This window comes from Carya illinoinensis, chromosome 9, assembly GCF_018687715.1.
Source record: "Carya illinoinensis cultivar Pawnee chromosome 9, C.illinoinensisPawnee_v1, whole genome shotgun sequence".
Taxonomy (NCBI): domain Eukaryota; kingdom Viridiplantae; phylum Streptophyta; class Magnoliopsida; order Fagales; family Juglandaceae; genus Carya; species Carya illinoinensis.
In genome coordinates, this window is record NC_056760.1 from 5,568,258 (window position 1) to 5,587,662 (window position 19,405).

The 19,405-nt window shown below is 38.1% G+C and overlaps 3 protein-coding genes across 12 annotated transcripts; 1 reads left to right on the forward strand and 2 right to left on the reverse strand.

The window, feature by feature from the left end:
* Positions 1 to 16: 16 nt before the first annotated feature.
* On the reverse strand, positions 17 to 5,110 carry LOC122275502. 4 transcript variants are annotated; one of them, XR_006228561.1, is made up of 7 exons: positions 4,856 to 5,109; positions 4,596 to 4,766; positions 4,297 to 4,515; positions 4,056 to 4,145; positions 3,803 to 3,962; positions 625 to 744; positions 17 to 233 (listed from the first exon to the last, which is right to left on the reverse strand). XR_006228561.1 is itself a non-coding variant. In XM_043084599.1 (6 exons), the coding sequence occupies exons 1-6, from the start codon at positions 5,036 to 5,038 to the stop codon at positions 189 to 191; spliced, it is 828 nt and encodes a 275-aa protein (XP_042940533.1). In that variant the 5' UTR covers positions 5,039 to 5,104; the 3' UTR covers positions 17 to 188. The 4 variants fall into 4 exon arrangements, 3 of the variants coding, with proteins under 3 accessions (XP_042940533.1, XP_042940532.1, XP_042940534.1); XM_043084599.1 differs by lacking the exon at positions 3,803 to 3,962 and having other exon boundaries at positions 4,856 to 5,104; XM_043084598.1 differs by lacking the exons at positions 17 to 233; positions 625 to 744 and adding an exon at positions 1,950 to 2,616 and having other exon boundaries at positions 4,856 to 5,110.
* A 481-nt stretch (positions 5,111 to 5,591) lies between these two features.
* Positions 5,592 to 13,905, forward strand: LOC122275500 (actin cytoskeleton-regulatory complex protein PAN1-like). Of its 6 annotated transcripts, none has more exons than XM_043084592.1 (9): positions 5,592 to 5,726; positions 6,887 to 7,059; positions 8,262 to 8,509; positions 9,548 to 9,604; positions 9,916 to 10,068; positions 10,203 to 10,359; positions 11,297 to 11,436; positions 11,632 to 11,667; positions 12,264 to 13,905. In XM_043084592.1, exons 2-9 carry the CDS (start codon positions 6,981 to 6,983, stop codon positions 13,134 to 13,136), a joined length of 1,743 nt encoding a protein of 580 aa, XP_042940526.1. In that variant the 5' UTR covers positions 5,592 to 5,726; positions 6,887 to 6,980; the 3' UTR covers positions 13,137 to 13,905. The 6 variants fall into 6 exon arrangements, with proteins under 6 accessions (XP_042940526.1, XP_042940529.1, XP_042940530.1 ...); XM_043084594.1 differs by having other exon boundaries at positions 5,595 to 5,726; positions 6,910 to 7,059; XM_043084593.1 differs by having other exon boundaries at positions 5,596 to 5,726; positions 6,891 to 7,059.
* Positions 13,906 to 14,328: 423 nt separating this feature from the next.
* On the reverse strand, positions 14,329 to 18,994 carry LOC122275503. 2 transcript variants are annotated; one of them, XR_006228562.1, is made up of 3 exons: positions 18,291 to 18,994; positions 14,748 to 15,035; positions 14,329 to 14,552 (listed from the first exon to the last, which is right to left on the reverse strand). XR_006228562.1 is itself a non-coding variant. In XM_043084602.1 (2 exons), the coding sequence occupies exons 1-2, from the start codon at positions 18,564 to 18,566 to the stop codon at positions 14,844 to 14,846; spliced, it is 468 nt and encodes a 155-aa protein (XP_042940536.1). In that variant the 5' UTR covers positions 18,567 to 18,994; the 3' UTR covers positions 14,329 to 14,843. The 2 variants fall into 2 exon arrangements, 1 of the variants encoding a protein (XP_042940536.1); XM_043084602.1 differs by having other exon boundaries at positions 14,329 to 15,035.
* Positions 18,995 to 19,405: the final 411 nt, after the last annotated feature.

The following is a 19,405-nucleotide window of genomic DNA, read 5'->3' on the forward strand; positions in this document are numbered from 1 at the left end:
CTTCAAACAACTCACATAAGAAAAAATCGATAGTCGCATTTGATATATAAAATGTTAACTTCACACATGGTTAGCCCCCAAAAGAAAGCAATAACAAAGAAAAGAGGCTGGGGTGGAGGGGTAAGATATGGATAGGATTGTAAATCATTTTTTGACATAAACAAATATCGAAGTATGACCAAACGAAATTACTGCCTTTGCTTCTTTTGTGCTGGCACCGATGGAGTCCCAACCTGCCAAAGAGATTTGTCCACTAGACAAGCTCAGATATACCGCTTTCAACTTTAGGATGCAAAAGTAACAGAACATGTGGGAAGACCTCAATGCATGCGTCTTAATTAATCACTTGTTTAGGTTTTCCTACTAGTATGCTAAGAGATTCAGACACCAGGTATACTTTGCATCATTATTTTATTTTCATGTTTTCAAAGGGATCTCTTCAATCTTTCCTCTACCGGACAAGATATGTAAGGCAGGCACCGATAACTGAATTTTACAGGCTAAAAATGATTTTTGGTCCCTGAAGTAGTTTATAATTCCTACGGTTCTTTTACAGAGGCTACTGAAAACAAGCAGTTTAATTGCCCTATCTATCATCATAATCAAAATAAAGAAACTGCTTACCATGCTTGATAGCTGTTCGCTAATGTAGGTCATTGATTTCAGCATAGCTTCAAGTGTGTCTCTACTAAGCTGAAACTTCACCTCAATTTCACCTGAATGAGACTTGCTGTAGTCTTGCAGCTGCAAATAAGAAGATAAGAAAATGACACTCTATAAACCGAGATGGATGAGAGACAAAGAACTGCATACAGAAGGGAATCATTTCACAGTAGAGGTCCTTTCTCACATCCAACTTGACAATTACATGAGAATATTTGCAGTTCAAATATTCAAAAATAATAGTGCACATGTCCTTCAATAAGAAAGCCAATTGGAAAGATTGTTTTGATGAGTAATACATTTCATTAAAAAATGCAAAAGGCACAACCCAGATACACCGGATGTACGCAGGAGAAACAACTACCAAGAAGTGGAAATAAAGAAGAAAGTTGAAAAGGAAAGTTTTGAGCCCCTCCAATGTTCATTCTTGGTCCTTAAAACTTAACCATTCATTTCCCTCCAAACACATCATATGAACAAGTAGGGACCATCTTTCACATGATCTGCCACCCAACCCTCTACAATCACCAAAAAGACACTCTACTTTTGGACGTTACCCAAGTCAAACCCATCCGACTGAAGAAATCATTCTGCAAAGCACTAGCAATCTCACAATGGAATCAAAGATGATCAACAGACTTTCTATCGTTAACTATACATGCAACACATCGCAATGATATTTCTTTTCCTTTGATTATTTGGTGTGGAAATCTTCACTAAAGAGGTTGTCCAAGCAAAAAACATTGCTATGAAGGGACTTAGTTTGCCATATGCTTTTCCAAGGAAAAAGATATCAAGAAAGAATGAACATTATATAACCCTTTCTTGGTAGGAGCTCAAAGACGCTATTCTTCCCCACCTTTCCTCAATATGGTGGAATATAACAGATTAAAAAATGCATTCAGAGAGCTTTCATGCAGGAATGTCAATCGAGAAAGTCATTTTAAATGAAACCTTCCATCTAAGGATATAGGTAGTGATAAGAGGTAGAACTTTGCTTATTTATAAAAAAAAAAAAAAAAGGTAGAACTTTGTTGCATTTATCTGAAAAGCCATCAGAATGTCATCACAAACTTCCCAGGCAAACCCCTTACCCCAATGGCCCAATCCCAAATAATGCAGTCATCTGAACTTCAAACTCTCTTTTATTCAAGATAATAAATTTCCAATGAATTATAAATATTTATAAGTATTTTTATATAACAGTAAAAAAGTAAAACCAAATACGGTCAAAGGACGCAATGATATTGAAAGTCTTAAAAGTTGCAAAAGAAATCAGATTTCCGGGAGAGGAAAAGGCAAATACTGGCCTATATATTCCACGTTGAGCTCAGCATTGATGAAGAAGTTTACATATCAAACCTTTTTTTTTTTTTTAATATGTAAAATGAAAATTTTAATTGATACGAAGGAAGTAGGCAAAGCCCATGTACACAGAAAGTATACAAAAGAACACCTAAATACATTCTAGGAACCAGAAATTAAAAACAGAAAATCATGAACACTAGTTCTGTTAAGCACAATGGCTAAAAACCAGAGCAATAAGGTGTGCACAAAAAAGTTCCAAAGTTCCCCCATTGTGCGCTCCCATCTTCAAAACACTGATCATTCTTTTCCATCCAAATACACCACATAATGCACAAAGGAATCATACTCCAAACTGCAGCCACTTGGGGACAGCCTTGAATATCCTTCCAGCAAGCTAATAAATCCACCACCCTCAAAGACATAACCCAAGCCACATCAATTCTTCTAAAGATCTCAGATCAACCCGATGTAACTCTGAAAAGCGCTTTTCCTTCTCTCTATAGGATTGCGCTTGATCCGGACTCCTCAGTGGCTGAGAATATGTGTAGTACTGCTGAGCCTATTCATTGGTCTGTGAGTTTCACTCGCGCTGCTCAGGATTGGTAGGTGGGAGACATCACAGATTTCTACAGCATGCTATATGCACTGAAACACAGGGCAGAAAGGGAGGACAGATTAGTATGGACATGCACCGGGAACAAGAAATTCTCAGTTCGCTCATATTACAAGGCCTTGACAACCCACTCTCCTAATACCTTCCCTTGGAAGAGCATCTGGAGGAGTAATGCCCCTCTCAAGGTCGCTTTCTTCGTTTGGTTGGCTTCTCATGGCAAAATACTAACAATAGACAAGTTAAGAAAGCGCGGTCTAATTATAGTGGATTGGTGTTTCATGTGTAAACACAACAGTGAATCAGCGGATCATCTTCTCCTTCACTGTGAAATAGTCAAGGCCTTATGGGATGAAATTCTCTCAAGACTTGGTATCGCATGGGTTATGCCAAAGAGGGTAATAGATTTATTGTACTTCTGGCAAAGGATTGGAGGAAATCGACAGATTGCCGCTGTTTGGAAAATGGTGCCGTTATGTCTAATGTGGTGCACTTGGAACGAAAGAAACAACCGCTGTTTTGAGGATAAGGAACGCTCCCCGGCTGGTTTTAGGGATTTTTTCTTTCATACTTTGTTATTGTGGGCCTCCTCTATTGTACTAAATGGAAGGAGTTTTAGTGACTTTTATGCTACTATCCGTAGCATGTAGTTTGTAATTAGGCTTTTTCTTGTATACTTCCTGTGTACTCGGGCTTTGCCTTTTTACGTGGATCAATAAAATCTCTTTTATCTATAAAAAAAAAAAAAAAAAGATCTCATCCCACAACACTCCTGTCACCCCACAATGCAATAATAAATGATCCATTGATTCCCCATTCTTCTTGCACAAATAACACCAATCCATAACAACTCGAACTTAATTAAGACCATTCTAATAGTTTCATATATAAATCACAAAATCTCAAGACAATTGTAGGTAGATGTTGTCTCAAAATTGATCATAACATTAAGGGAAAACATTCAGTAAGTCTGTCATATCATATTACATTTGGAAAAGAAATTTTCTTCATTTCTTTAACATGACTTCTCCCTCCAACTACTCACCTCTATAAGAAGCACCTCCTCATGGTAAGTATAACCCTATACTCTCTCCACACACAAACATAGTCACGCATGCACATATGGAGGTGTTTTTAACTTGAACAGGACTAATTCACTAACTTTTCAAGTAAATCTCAAATGTTTTTCAACTAGTCTTTTAAAGATGGTGTTTTGGATACCTATATAAAAAAAAGATGATGTTTTGGACAAGTTTAGATCCTTCAATAGTGCTGAAAGCTCCAGTGAAAGTTGGCATGTCTTTCTGTTATTTTGATGCACTACCAAAGTAGAAAATTCACTTGTGCCACTGGAAATGAAATCATGAAGGTGCAAACAATACTGCCAAATGACAATCAGAAAGTTAACAGGGTCACCCATTAATCTTACTTGGCTTCTAGATTAAAGACAAAATGCTGCTCTGGATCTATATACCTTAAGGCTAACGACAGCCACTCTATTAGTTGGTGCAGAGTTGCGATTCTCAATAGTCCAATCCATTGACTTGAGACAGGGTAGACTTTCCTATAAATTAAAAACCAGTTAGAGCCGGGATATAATGTCAAATTAAAATCTATTAGCACTTCATACAATCATAGTTTGTAAACTTGATTCCTCAAATGAGAAACATAAAAGGGAAAAAGAAGAATCTAATAAACCTAAAACAAAAAACTACCAAGTCGCTGGGAAGAACAGCATCACGTTGGAGCCCCGAAGCAGCAACAATGGGTGTGAAAGCCCCAAAATCGTTGCCTCCGCGATTGAGTCGGGCACCGGGATCATCTTGACGAGGCCATGACGGAGTCGAAATCTCGGAAGATGATGGCAAAGAAGTGAAAGACGGTGGCACACTTGTACTCACCTGATAGGAAACACCAGTCCTAGGAAACGTACGCTGGAAATGAGAAACAACGATTGCAGTAAGTCAAACAAGAACAAGTGAGTAGTTTAATTTGTAAAAAGAAAGCAGGTAACCTGTTCTCTGGAACAGTCGTCCTTCCACAGACCCTGATACTTCTGGAGCGACAAAACAAGGATGCTTTGTAGGTCAAGCGGAAGATCGGGTGGGAAAAGCTTCAGAAGATGATCCCCGCTGAAGTTTTCGTGTACGCATTTTCTGATGAGCGAACGAAGGCATGCCAATACCTATTATGCTTATTCCTATTATCCACCAAAGAATTAACAAAATAAACCAGAGAGAGAGAGTGAGAGAAGGGAATAATCTATTGACATACGGGGTCCAATTCGGAGGGAGAAGGAAGACCGAGGAGGGACTGAATGTGGGACTTCTCGGGAGGACGGAGACCGGTTCTTCTCGTCTTCCAAAGGGTGGTCAGTATCTGGTCCACAGCTTCCTCCGGCTTCACTAGGCTCGAGAGCTTTTGCAGTTGCTGGTACAGTGTTGCCTCGTCCTCCATTACCCTGTGACGCTGCTTCCCCCTCTGAATGCGAGTTCCCTGGTTGCCCCTCGCATGCTTTATCCAAGGGTTTGGGTTTTGGCCCTTTTGGGTAAACGTGTAATTTTAGGAATTTCCATTCCCCAACAATTTAAAGGCCTGTAATGGCTAGGCCCAATTATATTTAAGTCTACCGCGGTCCGCAAAAATGGCTACATCCCCACGGGCCCACACAAGCACCGGGACGGAGCGTCACTCACCGCTCGCGGCACCTTCACATCTCATTTATCAGTTCGATCCTTTTCTCCGCTGCGAAAATAAATAAATAAATAAATAATAATAATAATAATAATAGGACTTTGCTACATACAGTCGGGAAATGCAGTCGACGTGCAGTCGGCTGTACGGAATGAATAAAAAAAAATTATAAAAAAATTATTTTATATTCAGGAAGACCTACATGAATTATAAAAAGTTATAAAAATAATTTTTTTTTTTATATAGGTCTCGTATTAATTTTTTTTTTACAACCGACTCCACGCCGACTGCATTTCCCGACTGTACAAATCATTTCTGATAATAATAATACAGCAGGTTGTCTCTGTTCTAGGGTTTTTGAGCCAACAAATCTGTGTAATTCAATTCCAGAGCCATTCTTAAGTTCTGTAACTTAAGTGGGACTTTCTTCAGCTCTCTCGCCTTTTTGCTGGTAAATCTTAACCCTTCCATCATAGTTTATGTGCTTTTCGTGTTGTTGCATGTTATGTGAACAAAACCCTAACCTTAGTTTTGGTTTCCTTGTGGGAAATTAAGGGGAAAAAAACACAAAAATGAAATTCAAGATTCTGAATCGTAATTCAAGACTCTGGATCGTCTATTTTGTTTGTATTTTAGGCTTACCTATCGTAAAACTTACACAGAATTCTTTGTCTCGTCTGCGAAGAAATATAATGGAAATAATGCCTTTCATGCTGTGAGGCCCCGTAAAAAGAAAAACATATGCTACTAATTGTCATTTACGATGTGTATTAATCGGTTTCACAGTTATGGGCATGAAAGGATTTTTACGTTGTTTTCTCGAGCTGAAATACAAAGTGACTGGCATTCCTTTTTCACTGCAAAAGATTGTGTTGCACACGATTTTTTGTACTTGGCGTGTTATTAATTTTTGCATATTCGAGACGATGCCAATGTCGAAATTTGATTTCTATATAATTGTTTCTCTTGTTTTTGACCTGCAGCATTTTTAAACCCTTGTTGCCGTCTAATTTTTTTTCTTGTTCCTTGGTGATTTCTCATTGCCTACCTGTGGGATGCATTTAGCATGCTCATTTGAGGGGGAAAAAGTTTGGAATTTTACTTTTCAAAACAGATTCAGAACGCATATCCTTTTTCCCCCTTAATCAAACTACTTGGATTTAGATTATATGATGGAAAATGTTATCCTATGAATAAACTCAATCCACTTTCTACCATAAACTCGACGTTATCTAGACTCTACAAAACAATTTTTGTAGTTTGACATGATGAAAAACTTTCATTCTTCAGTTGTCGTTGATACAATAGCACCTGAAACATACACACTAACCTTCTTGTGGACTCATTCCTGTTAAATTGAGCATATATTCTCGTGTGTATTTTGGCCTTAACACGGTATGATCTGAAACATATACAACGGCCCCATGCTTACTCATTCATGCTTAAAAAATTATTTTTCCTACTTATGATAAAAAGAATTGTTTGTCCTATTAATGTAAAGATAAATCTCTCGCCCATTTGCAAAGATGAGGAGATGTGCTAATATTTCACAAGTGAGGATTTTACCTGTTTTTGTTTCTCTCTTGATTTTTTATTTTTTTTTGTTGACAGCCAGGTTTACTCTGTCATTTCAGAACCGTAACGCTTTCTTTTTCGGAGATATAGGACATCCTTCACAGAATGTAAAAACTTGGAAAACACCAGGATGAGCAACGGCGAATTTGACGGACAGATTTTGGTTGAGAAATTATTGAAACTCAACAATTCGCAACAAAGCATTGAATGTATCCTGCAATGAAATCCCAATATTTATATCCCAATATTTATGTCAGAGTTAGCAATAGAACATATGTAAAACAAATGTTTATGGCATATCTTATTTTACAAATCATAATTACTTGTCTCCCTGAATTTTATACGTGACATTGGAACTGCTGCTATTTTTCCACTAATTTGTGCTTTTTCCTCTTCTGAAACATGCTGCATGTGCATTTGTTGCAATGGACTATTTAATATCTTGGACATCATCTGATTTTGGTCCATTGAAGTCTATGGGCTACACGATGGAAATTAATCTTCTCATCTCCCTTAAGCTTCCCATGCCAAGCTGTAGGCAGGATTTGATCTCAGGTTTCTTCTGCAAGGACAAGAGACTTTAGAAACTAAGTTAGCTAATACCCACATATTTTGGGCATAGTCACTCATGAGAATATTCTAATATGTTTTTGATGTGCAGAAATACTTCACCTTAAGCTACTTATTTTCTTATGGGAGGCTTGAATGCCATATCTCAGAATTACCTCACCTTAAGCTACTTATCAAATAGAGAGACAGATTATGAATCGAATTAGCTTTTGATAAATTGCAGGTGCTTAAGTACCCTTTTGTCATAGCTCCTTGATATTGCTTTAGCTAATGATGAGCTTCCGATGGGTATGAACGTTTAGTCCATCCATAGTTAATTGTCATTTTTATGTTGTTTTATTTCATATCTAGTACTCTTGCACTGGCTGGTTCAATGGTTGATTCAGATTGAACCAGCCAATGAACTGGTGGACAAGTCTGAATTTTTAATGGTCAGCTTTTTAAAATTATAGAACAATAAGATCTTCTTTCTTCAAATACTCAACAAAAAAAAATTACACTAAACTAACATAAATATATTATCTTTATGTATTTAATTATAATGAATGTAATTGTGCTTAAATTGATTGAGCCGGTTCATATGTTATCAACAACAATGATTGTTGGAAACTTGTAGTGCATATTATGCGTGATCTCTTTAATCAGCGATTGAAAACTTTTAGAGGAAAAATATATTCAGACAGTTTTTGACCAAAAGTTCAGCATCTTCACATAAATGGTCTATAAATTGAATCCCGTTGAAATGGTGTCAGTTTCACTTTTTCTACAGACATGAGTTTTTGTTCCCTTTGATACTGTACTTGGATATTGTGGTATGTTTTTCTTAATATATTTTTATCAGCTTTGTCCCATTGGTGTATCTCTCACCAGAAGAAGGCAAAACAGATTGTTGAAACATGGGATAAATTGTTCAACTCTTCTCAGAGAGAGCGGCGTGTTTCTTTTCTGTATTTGGCTAATGATATTTTGCAAAATAGTAGGCGAAAGGGCAGTGAGTTTGTGAGTGGATTCTGGAAAGTTCTTCCTGCGGCCCTTAGTCATGTTTACGAAAATGGCGATGAACATGGAAAGAAGGCAGTAACCAGACTGGTAAGTCTTTTTTGAAGTTAATGAATCACTTTTAGTTTCTTGTTTCACACACGCCACATTAGACAATATGTAAGAAGTCTTATATATTAGAGAAATTCATTTGCAAGCCGGTGTGGAGGACACACCTTCCGCACCATTGACATGGCATAATTTGATTTGCAAGAGAACTTTATAAATTTGAATCTTGCAAATCAAATCTTACCATGTGAGCAGTGTGGATTGGATATCCTCTACATTGGCTTGCAAGTAGGACTCTATATTTATACTTGTTTGCATCTATATGTCTAACTTTTGGGGCTTGCATATTGATAGTTATTCTATCATGGGTATTATTTTGTTTGTACTTGTTACTTATCAAACAATGTATTTTGTTTGTTCTTGTGTTTTTTTAATGGGCAAGATAAAGATTTTTATGAATGATGAAAAGGTTGTCACCACAGTTAACAGTACATAGGAAGTATGCATGAGATCCACCTAACAAACAAAAGTTAAAAGAGCTAAAAACTCATGAAAAGTATAATTAGAGAGAGCAACATGATCTTGGGCCATTATCCAATGAAAAGAAAAAGGCATCTAGAGTGAAATACTTGTGCTTCGACATTGATTTTTCACAATGATCAAAGCTTCACTTCTCTCTATCCATAGACACCATAGTAAACATGATGGAGTCATCTTCCACAAAGGTTCACCAATGGTTGCCAAATTTCTCTTTCCAACATGTTTGGAATTCCATCACTTGAGAAGGTATCACCCAGGTTATCCCAAAGAGACCAAAAATCATCCATAGAATGCTAGCAACCTCACAATGTAAGAAGAAGAGATCCAACGACTCCCCACATTTCTTGTACATGCAACAATAATTAACCACCCGCCTGCCTTGCTTCCTTGTCCAAGGTAAGAATCTTCCCCAATGCTGTTCTCCAAGTAAAAAAAGCCACTCTATGGGGAGGCAGGTTTAGGATGAGCTGTAGCCTTTGACATTCTCTATTCGATTCCACGCTAGTTACCTTGGATTATCTAATACACAGTTTATGGCAGGTGGGGTCATGTATCCAGGTTTACTTCCCAAGTGTGGATTTGAAGGGCCCTACCTTGGTGAAGTTCCATGTCATCAAATTTTAGGAGAAAATCCCAATTGGCTCTACCAATTCTTTCATGAATAGCGCTCTAATTGTGTTGCCTAATGTCTTCCAATATTTGGCCGGTTGGCACCATGCCAAAAATTTGGAAGTCTTGATGTTGTACAATGGAGGAATCCAGTTTGGCATCCACCATTCTGTATTTCGTGTTGCTTCATGGCTCATGAATGTTGCCTTCTTTTTTGCATTTAGTCTTGTTACATCATTCATTGACACTTTTTTTTTTGGGGGGGGGGTGTATGGTTGGTGTTGCATTTTTTTGTGCAGGTTGACATATGGGAAGAAAGGAAGGTTTTTGGTTCTCGAGGGCGGAGTCTTAAAGATGAAATGCTGGGTAAGAATCCTCCTCCTCTCATGAACAGTGGAAAGAGTTCAAATCCAATCAAGATAGTGAAGAGGGATGCAAACTCAGTTAGAATTGTGAGCATATTGCTTGTTGTATCTATTTTTTTTTTTTTTTGATAAGTAGCTTTTTGTATCTAATTATAATCTGTGGTTTTTTCTGCTGTGTTTTTATGTAATTGATATTGGGTCTTTGGTTATCTTGACTTCAGAAATTGGCTGTTGGAGGTATTCTAGAGAAACTATTTACCGCATTTCAATCTGTACTTGATGAATATCCTGCTGAAGAAGTCGCCTTAAGTAACTGTAATGCTACTGTACATCATGTGAGTATAATTGGGCAAGATGTTGAAAGTGCCTTAACACAAGGTAAGGGTTCAGTGATGGGATTTGATGTTCCTACATGGAACTTTCTTCTAACATAAAGCTCTGAATTTTGATTAATGGTAAATAATCATTTATCACATAATGCTTATAAAAAAAAAATCATTTATCACATAATGATGATTAATGATAAGTGTAAGATTTATTTGCTGAAATTGTTATAGTGAAAATTAGTCTTGGAATTTGGATGGTGTGTAGTATTAAAGGTGAACTAGTAGTAAGACATATTTAAAGGTAGACCCTGGAGGAAAGCCTTATAGTTGTGATGTTTTCATTGACTTGTTTGACATATGATGTGTAGGATGTGGCACCTTTATTGGAGGTCCATGTGTGTATTGGAGAATATAATATGTCTAATGAATTGATGGTTTTACAGCACTAGCTCTAGTTTCGTTGTTTTTTATGTTGAATGGTTTTTCTTCAACCATTTTGCCGCATTTGTTTTAAAAAGTGAGATGAGATAAGATGAGTTGATATTAAAGTTAAAAGTTGAATAAAATATTATTATAATTATTGTTTTAATATTATTTTTATATTGGGATTTGAAAAAGTTGAATTATTTATTTATTTTTGTATGGGAATTTGAGAAAGTTGTAATGATTAGATGAGATAAGATGAAAAGGTTTGTAAAAGTGAATGAGGTTGTATCTCCTTGCTTTGAAAAGAAAATAATATACTTGATGTAAAATAAGAACTACATGCTCAGCTTGGAAGCAAAAAGTTTTTCAGCAGTAATATCTTCTGTTGTATTAGGGACGGAGGGAGGGAGATGGGAGGGTCCGGAGGGATAATTTGTGGACTATGCACACAAATGTTGTTCTATTTTAAGATGTTTGCTATAGCTTATTTTAGTTTATCAGATACTTTTGCATGTTCTGCCAAGGCTTATTGATTTTTCGCCCTTTTGGGGTAATGACATTAGGAAATCAGCAAGGATCTGCTGTGGTAGATGAGCTGCAAGAACAAGAAGGGATGCTTAAGCAATATGTTGGGCAACTTGAGAGTGCAGAGGCAACTAGGGCTTCCCTGATTTCCCAGCTTAAAGAAGCACTTCAGGACCAAGTATGATTGTGTTATTTTTATATTTTCAATCTTTTATTTTTATTTTTTTGATCGGTAAACAAAGTGCTATTGATGATAAGGATAGGGAACAACCGGAGTACATGGGACTATTTTAAGTCTTTTATTTTACCTATCCAAAAAAATTTATATTTTAAATCGTAACCTGTAACTGCAAGTAATCTAAGTTTTTTTCAGGAATCAAAGCTGGAATTTATTCGCACTCAGTTGCAAGTAAGAATAAGCATCATCTCTCTATATGCTACTTGGAATTGTTTGCTACTTTGAAATGCTGCTTGGAAAACAAAGATCTTGATGTTTTGGCATTTGGTGATCTTTTCTCAAAATCACTTTTTGGGCCTCATTATTGGATAGAAAACATCTTTCTACATATGCTCTGATTTGATAGTTATCAAGCCATTCTGCGCTCTCGTGAAAAGTGCCGGCAATGGAGGGTGAGCAGAAAGTCACCTGGTTTTGATAGTTCCAAGGGTAGAGATTGCTAATAGGGTGTGACTCTATTTGACTTGTAGAATGGGCTTGCTCCAACCATTCTTCATGTGGAAACTACTTGCCAATGAGAGCTTCCAGTTGCACTTTTCATTTCTTTCAGGAATGGTTACTCTCCCTCTCTTCCATAATGAGTGTCTCTCTTGTCAGATTCGTCTATTTTATAATGAGTTTCCCATTCCAAACCGATAAAATTTTTGCTTCCAACAAAATTTTAATGGTCAAATATTTCTTTCTTGTCTTTTATCTTCACTCGGAAGTTTCTCCTTTACGGAAAATATTATAGTACAAACTAAGATTGAATGGTTGTGGCTTTGTAGGTTGCTCGGGATCAGATTGAACAAGCAAGCAAGATTAGGAAGAGATTAATATCACCCACTGTTCCTTGTCCCCCGGCCACTACCATGAACCCAACAGCAGAAGCAACGAGGGTTGTAGAACAGAATATGCTTTCAGTTCAATCAACCAGTACCCTACCTCAGACTGCCCTTATGCAACCTGTAGTTTCTTTTGCTCCCACCAGAACTACTGAAGAAGAGAACAAAAAGTCAGCAGCAGCTGCAGTTGCTGCTAAACTTGCTGCCTCCGCATCCTCTGCACAAATGCTTACCTCTGTTCTTTCATCCCTTGTTGCAGAAGAAGTTGCCTCTATGAATGGTAGCATGAATTCAACTGGATTTAGTTCAGCACTATCCATGTTCCCTCCAGAAAAACGGCCCAAACTTGAGAAACCAATGCCTGTTTCTGATGAAAGCAGTTCTGATGTCAGCAGCACAACCTATTTTATCCCTCTGCAACAGCAACCAATGACCAATGTGCCATCTGCACCATCTACTAGCTCTTCACAAGCCAGCCAGATGCAAGGTCCCTTTGCTGCCCTACTACCACCACCTCCACCACCACCTTCAACCCCTGCAAATCCACCAGCAAGTCAATATGTCCAATCTGCTGGACTGGTTGTAATGCCTTATGGGTATGGAGCAAATACTCTACCCCCTCCACCTCCTCTTCCTCCACACGTTACAATGAGTTTGGCAAGGTCTGCCCCCCAGCCACCTGGGCAGCCACAGCCTCAGCCTCAGCAATCACAACATCAGCAACAGCCAGCCACTGGAGGATTTTACCGGCCACCTGGTGTTGGATTCTACGGGCAAAGCCATCAGCCAACGGCGCCGCCAGTAACTCGGCATTGAGTTCCCACTGAAATCACTGGGCCACATATTTTGTGGGGCCTTGAGTACCTGAATTAATGGCAAAGGCATCAATGCCAAAACCTCAGTTGTAATTTCCTCTTGAAATCATGGAGGCTGGATTGTCATCGAAGAGGTGCTGTGTCGTTATGTAGATTATTAGAGTTAGTGACGTCTTCTTGACTTTAGCTGAAGTCCTGCATGCACCTCTACTTAAAAATTTCACACCTTCCCAATCCAATAACTGCAAAGGATCCTTTTGATGCCTTGGCACTGGCAAAGGAGTTACTTGATACCGATGCTTCAATAATAGAAGTTCTCGATGTACCTTTACCGACTGGATTAGCGTTGAGGCTGTGATAATCAAAGAACCTGACTGGAGTCTTACTAATGTGGGTAATGAATCCCACAATTGCATGTGCTTTGTAATTTTTATTTTGGGGGGGGGGGGATGGGGTGCCCAGCTGCCTCCTCCCTCGTAGCTGCTACGAAACTGAGTAAACAATCCCCAGCAACCATTTTAGTCGTAAGCTTTCTTTGGATCTAGCACCTGGGAAATGATTGCACTACCATGCATATCAGATGCTGCCTTTTCAGGTAGACAGTTCTAAAGGAAGTGACGTGATTAAATGGTATCTATTGTAATTACAATGCTACAATATGTATTAAGAAAAAGACCAATTTGTAGTACAATTATTCTCAACTGAGGTTTTCTAGTAGAGAGCCATGTGGTAGGTTTCTGTTGACTGGAATTTTTGTTTTTTGTTTTTTATTTTGCTGAGTTTCTGTTGACTGCATTTGGTTGTTAGATGTTGTTACTTATGAATTTGGCGTTCAAAGAGGGTGGTGCTTTTCTCGCGATTTGGGGATTATTGGTATATAAGTTCTGTAGTTTCTGTACCCCTTCAGCACAATCAAGTCGTTCATATATTAAATTAAAAAAGGTTAGAGAAGAAAAGAGGTGTATCTGGCTATATGAAAATTAATTTTCCCTAATAGTTTCTGTTCTTTCCAATTAGAATATAGATAGAGATAATCTTAATTTAAATGGTATGAATTTTTGTAAAATAAATTGACATAATTACATAATATCATTATTTTACAAAAATATACTCGTTATAAAAATGTTACATCTTCCAAATTTATTGCAGGAGACTGGACAGTGGACTGCTGACATCGTATATCAACACGGTACTTGCTGAACTACTGCTACTCAGAGCAACAGCCGCAGTGGGCTGAGTAAATAATTCGACAGTTTCAATCAAGAGAGTTGCTCCACTGTTACACGAAATAATGTTGGTGGTAATTGGAATGATGTCTGTATTCCCTGTTCAGAAGTTGTCGGAACTACTGCCCATGACTTCTCCCCATACAAACACCAATTGTATTTTTCAGTTTTTATAAAAGCGAATGATCCATCTGATGGGAAATGCAATATATCTCTCAGAATCCAATCATATTTGAAAACCTAAACATTAATATACATGCAAGCAATCGCAGTTGGATGGAGACTCGTATATGCCAAAGCCAGCCTGCTCGTAAATGCTATATACAAATCAAGAGCCCTGGGGCTAAAAGAAAATGAGGGCAACCTTGGATCCCGTCCGGACATACCTGCTTTAGTGACTAGGCCCCTAGGGAGATAACTCCTGCTTTGAGTGTACAATTGTGATATGAGTTTGAAATGGGTTGCATGCGTTTCTCAGTACTTTAGTTTTCCCCTGGTGAGCTTGAGTTTGTACTCAAGTTGGAGTTTGAGTTGAGACTGGGGATTGAGATCTGTTGATGGTGAGGCCACGAAATGCGTTCGGGTGGACATGGCATGGGAGCTGGGTGTGCAATGAAGGTAGGAATATCATCACCAGGCATCAATACCGAAACTCCACTAGCATATACAGTCATCTGCAGAAGCAAGGAACAAAAAAATGGCTATAACATTAGTTGAAAAGTGAGATTTCGGATTGGAAATAGCATAATAGATTAAACATGTGAGACCAAAAGCCCCCTGCCAGAACAACTATAATCACAAACCCATGTTGGATCAGGACGTTAAGTGAGTTGCAGGACGGCCAAACTGATACCAGGAGCTTGTATAGTAGACAGGAAGCCGGCCAAAGTCTTCTTACCATTGAAATACTCATATGTCAACGGTAAACCACTAGCCATGCACAAATTTGGACAGAAAATCTCCCATGCCAGCATTCAGACATTGTTTGTTGCATGGTCATCCAGGAAATGAGTACCACACACAGTGTTCGTATACTCATGTGCATTGCATTGCTACCACTAACTTCAAAGTGAACAACTACAATGATTTCGGGACTTCAAGAACATCAGGACATGACTAGCAAACAACCAAACTTATTTAGATGCAATTTTTGCGTTGTTCTGAACCAGAGATAAGATATCAGTCTTAAAATTAATAGATTAGTAAATGAGACAACTTCAGGCATGCAACTTGGATAAATGATTAGGCATGGCCAATGGCAAGGCCAGTAATAAATTAATAATCCACAAAAAGACCTTACAGACTAGAAACAGCTGAATCCATTAAAACGTATAACCGAAACCCCAGTATGCTTTGAAGAAACGTTATCTAGAAGATGGTGCCACAGCTGGATCAAATTCCACTGCTTGCTCTTCCATGTACTAAGCTGACAGGTGGAAACACTACACGAGGAGCTAGTTGTCCCCATCCTTGCAAGAATTTTAAAGTAGCATGCACCAATAAATGTTGTGGCGCAATAAAATGGAGTGATTTAAGGACCATTCAGTAATCTGAATTACTTGCTACATATTTTTAAAACACAAACAGGAAGCAAAAATGAGAAAAAAAAAAAAAAAAAAAAAAAATCATTGAACCCAGTCTCGTGGTCGTGATTTGATTATGCATTTTCTATTACCTTTCTTTCTTTTCTTTTTTTTTTCTTTTTTTATTTTTTTTTTTTTTTTTTAAGGTGGCAACATTATCCCCACTTAGCATATATGTTTGACTTTTTGCATTTCACACAGAAGCTTAGATATAAATGGTGGATGCTGTAGAGGAAACAATATTTTAGAGGAAACAATATTTTATGAAGGACAAGACAACTTTAAAACAGATAGAGCTGATAGGTGTATAGTTTATGGCTTCATATAAGACAACCAGATGCCTAATTATTTAATTGAAAACATTCATATCGAGCTAGATTCTTCTATAATAGGCTATATTACATCAATTCTTACCGTGCATTTTGGCTTGAAACCGGCCATATGTATATTCTAGGTTGCTAACCTATTGAAACTCCCATGTGTAATTTACCAGTGACGCTGGTAGGACATCAGATCAACTTCACCCTGGAGTGACACACTGCTCCTGCAACCGTTTCTAGCTCTCTATTGATTTTCTATTTTGCCATCATCGGGCATCATAAGTTTCTGCCACTGACACCAATTTAGATATCTTGCGTTTTATTGTAGTCACCATCTCTCTAATGGCCTGAATTGAAAAAAGTAATCTCCCCAACTGGCAATCCTTTAAAACTTGCAGAAAAAATAGGCTCTCAGTCCCATAACACATTTGTTTGGTTCTTTAGTTGTGTAATGCTAACTTACCATGTTGATATTCTTGTCAAGGTGGCCATTGATTCGCCACATGACCCTCTTTAATGTTGTCTAGATTCCTAAACGTTGGAATCATCCTTTTTCATTGATAGTTCTAGACCTACAATTCTATTCATACCTTCTTCATGTAGGCTATTTGCCACATAAAAGGTAGTTCTCTAATTGAATAATTAGCATGGATGAGTAAAGAGGCCTTGTCTGTTCCTTAGAACGTATATATATGGTACAAGGTAGACCAACGATGTGTTTGTTGCATATGAGGGACTCCCGATAAAATCCTCTGGACAAATTAGGAGGATTTAGTAATTTGAATGCAATTATGGCACACAAATTATCTTTGCTTATGGGATGTAGCTGGATACAAGTTGACATGAAAAGATGGAAATAAGAAACAGTAAATTAAGACTTTCCAACAAAGAAAAGTTGACTACCAGCAGCCTGAGACTTCCCCGGACTGGCCATGCGGGGTGTCATAAAGATTGAAAGTGATGGGCTCGATGGCCACCATGTACGTGGTGGGTCTAAATTCTAAGTACATTTAGTCCCCCAGACTCTTCCTCCGGACCAACCACCGACCAATAAACAGACAACTACTTGCATGGGCCATTTTCCAACAATCATAATTACATGACAACATAGGTCTTTGATAATGAAAAATGCAGAGAGAATGTAAATGCGGATAAGAGAGAAACTTAAGCAAAAGGTATGCAATGGTGCCAAATCATTAATTTTATATCAATTTGGTTTCTGGGACTATTGCGCAAAGCAACCAATCTTTGGAACCGACTTTTCATCTCGACAGCCTGGTACTAAAAGTTGGGTTTCAATGATGAAAAGATAGAGTAGTTTGATCTGGGAAAAGGGTTGGTTGGGTATTAAATAGAAAGATCATCTGCATAGTAAATTTTGGCGGTCAGTACAAGGAAAGGGGAGGGTCCCAAAAAGAGAGAGTAGTTGGGCCCTTATGTAAAACTTTATGTTAGGGATGTGCTTATCCCACAGAGAGTGCTCTGTGTGATTGGATGTTTCGGTAGTAATTGGTAATCTGGCAACTCAAATTCAGACTGGGCCTGATGAAACAGGAGTACAATAAAAACTGAAAAAACAAAGAACCAGCAATATAAGGGAACAGCTAGGGAAGAAGAATTGAACTTTCAGAAGCAGATGGATCATTAATGCCCAGGATACCAATGTAACTAATCCACTCAGTTAAAACCCCTGAACTGTCTGACTAGCAAAATTATTAACTAACTGAAGTCATTATAAGATAACACGAATTAGGCAGCATGACTTTATGTCTGGCGAATAATCATTGCTATTTACCAGAAATCAAAATAACCTCCCAAACTGTCAAGAAAGGAGAAAGGGAAAGCATTTCTGGGAAAATGGATTTTTCCCTGCATGGTCCTAGTGAAAGACTGAAGAAAGAGACCAAAAAAAGCGGAACTTTCAAGCATCATTTAGAAGATCGAACATGACCGAAATAACCTAGACCAAAATGTAATGGCAAAAAGACCCAAATATTAATATTAAAAAAAATGAGGGTTTGCTTACTTTAGGAGATGGGTGACCGAGCTTTGCGTTAAAGCCCATCTGGGCCTCAAGGTCGCCGTGGCTACGGCCACCGGACGGAGAGAGAGCTGTCGAGGTGGGTCTGAGAAATCTCTCAAAGATGGCCATGACCAAGAACATGGAGATGAGAATGGCAGTAGCAACGAAGCCAAACGATACGGCATTGACGGAGTTGTCGAAGTGCCTCCAGTGCTCCTCTCTCTGCACGTTGTTTAAAGGAGACCCTATTGGTGCCCATGCATACCCTTCTTCCACCATTTTTCTTACTTCTTTTTCTCTTTTTTTGGTTTTTGCTTCTCAACTCCCAACTCTAGCAGTGTTTCCCCATGTTTACGTGGTTCTTCGGCCTTGGTAGTGCAGTTTCAGAGCAAGAGCGAGGGGTTTGGACTGTAGTGAAAGTTGCGACGGTACTTCGGGCTTTACACCATTACCAAGGCTTTTGTTGTTGCAGTGCTTAAAAAAACTTGTGATTTAGGCCTCCAAAAAGAGGACCGATGCTCAGAGAGAGAGAGAGAGAGAGATGGGGGCTTTGGACATTGGACAGCTCTTTAACTAAATGGGGGAAGAGGGGATTTTTCTTTTTTTCATTTTATTTTGGCCAGTAGACTAGAGGAGCGTAACTCCTGGAAATTAAAGCTTCTGCTCCTTTTTTCCCTCACCTTCACACAAAGCCAATGGAGTCTCTCGATCTGTCCCTTGTAGTTAAAGTCTTGAAAAGTATTGTTTTAAAAGGAAAACAGTTAAAAAAAAGGAGTGGAAGGTGCATGGTAGTAGAAATTATGGTTTAGACGAAAAACATAAAATGGTGTTAGCTTTAAATTGTACAATTAATTTTTTAAACTAAATACGTAAAGCCCAAAATTTAGAATGATTTGGGAAGAAACATGATCAAAGATGCAAAGTTTTAGGATTTTCCCTTTTCTCTTTTTTTTTTTGCTACTCCATTTTGCACAAGAGGGCCACGATGCTTCCATTAGAATCTTTGTTGAATTATTCTGGCTTTGTGTCCAAATCAGAATTCGACCAACTTTAAACAAACTTTTCACCCATGGTTTCACCATCTCAACGAACATTTTATTATTTTATAACTTTATGTA

Bases quoted from the DNA above. Each gene is read 5' to 3' on its own strand.
- LOC122275502 (XM_043084598.1), bottom strand. From the start codon at position 5,038: ATGGAGGACGAGGCAACACTGTACCAGCAACTGCAAAAGCTCTCGAGC. The intron at 4,516-4,595 runs GTTACCTGCTTT...TCTCATTTCCAG, and splicing joins ACGACTGTTCCAGAGAACAG to CGTACGTTTCCTAGGACTGG. The intron at 2,617-3,802 runs GTATCCAAAACA...CCTGTGTTTCAG, and splicing joins ATCATCTTTTTTTTATATAG to TGCATATAGCATGCTGTAGA.
- LOC122275500 (XM_043084592.1), top strand. From the start codon at position 6,981: ATGAGCAACGGCGAATTTGACGGACAGATTTTGGTTGAGAAATTATTG. The intron at 11,437-11,631 runs GTATGATTGTGT...AGTTTTTTTCAG, and splicing joins AAGAAGCACTTCAGGACCAA to GAATCAAAGCTGGAATTTAT. The intron at 11,668-12,263 runs GTAAGAATAAGC...GTGGCTTTGTAG, and splicing joins TTATTCGCACTCAGTTGCAA to GTTGCTCGGGATCAGATTGA.
- LOC122275503 (XM_043084602.1), bottom strand. From the start codon at position 18,566: ATGGTGGAAGAAGGGTATGCATGGGCACCAATAGGGTCTCCTTTAAAC. The intron at 15,036-18,290 runs GTAAGCAAACCC...TTGCTTCTGCAG, and splicing joins TCGGTCACCCATCTCCTAAA to ATGACTGTATATGCTAGTGG.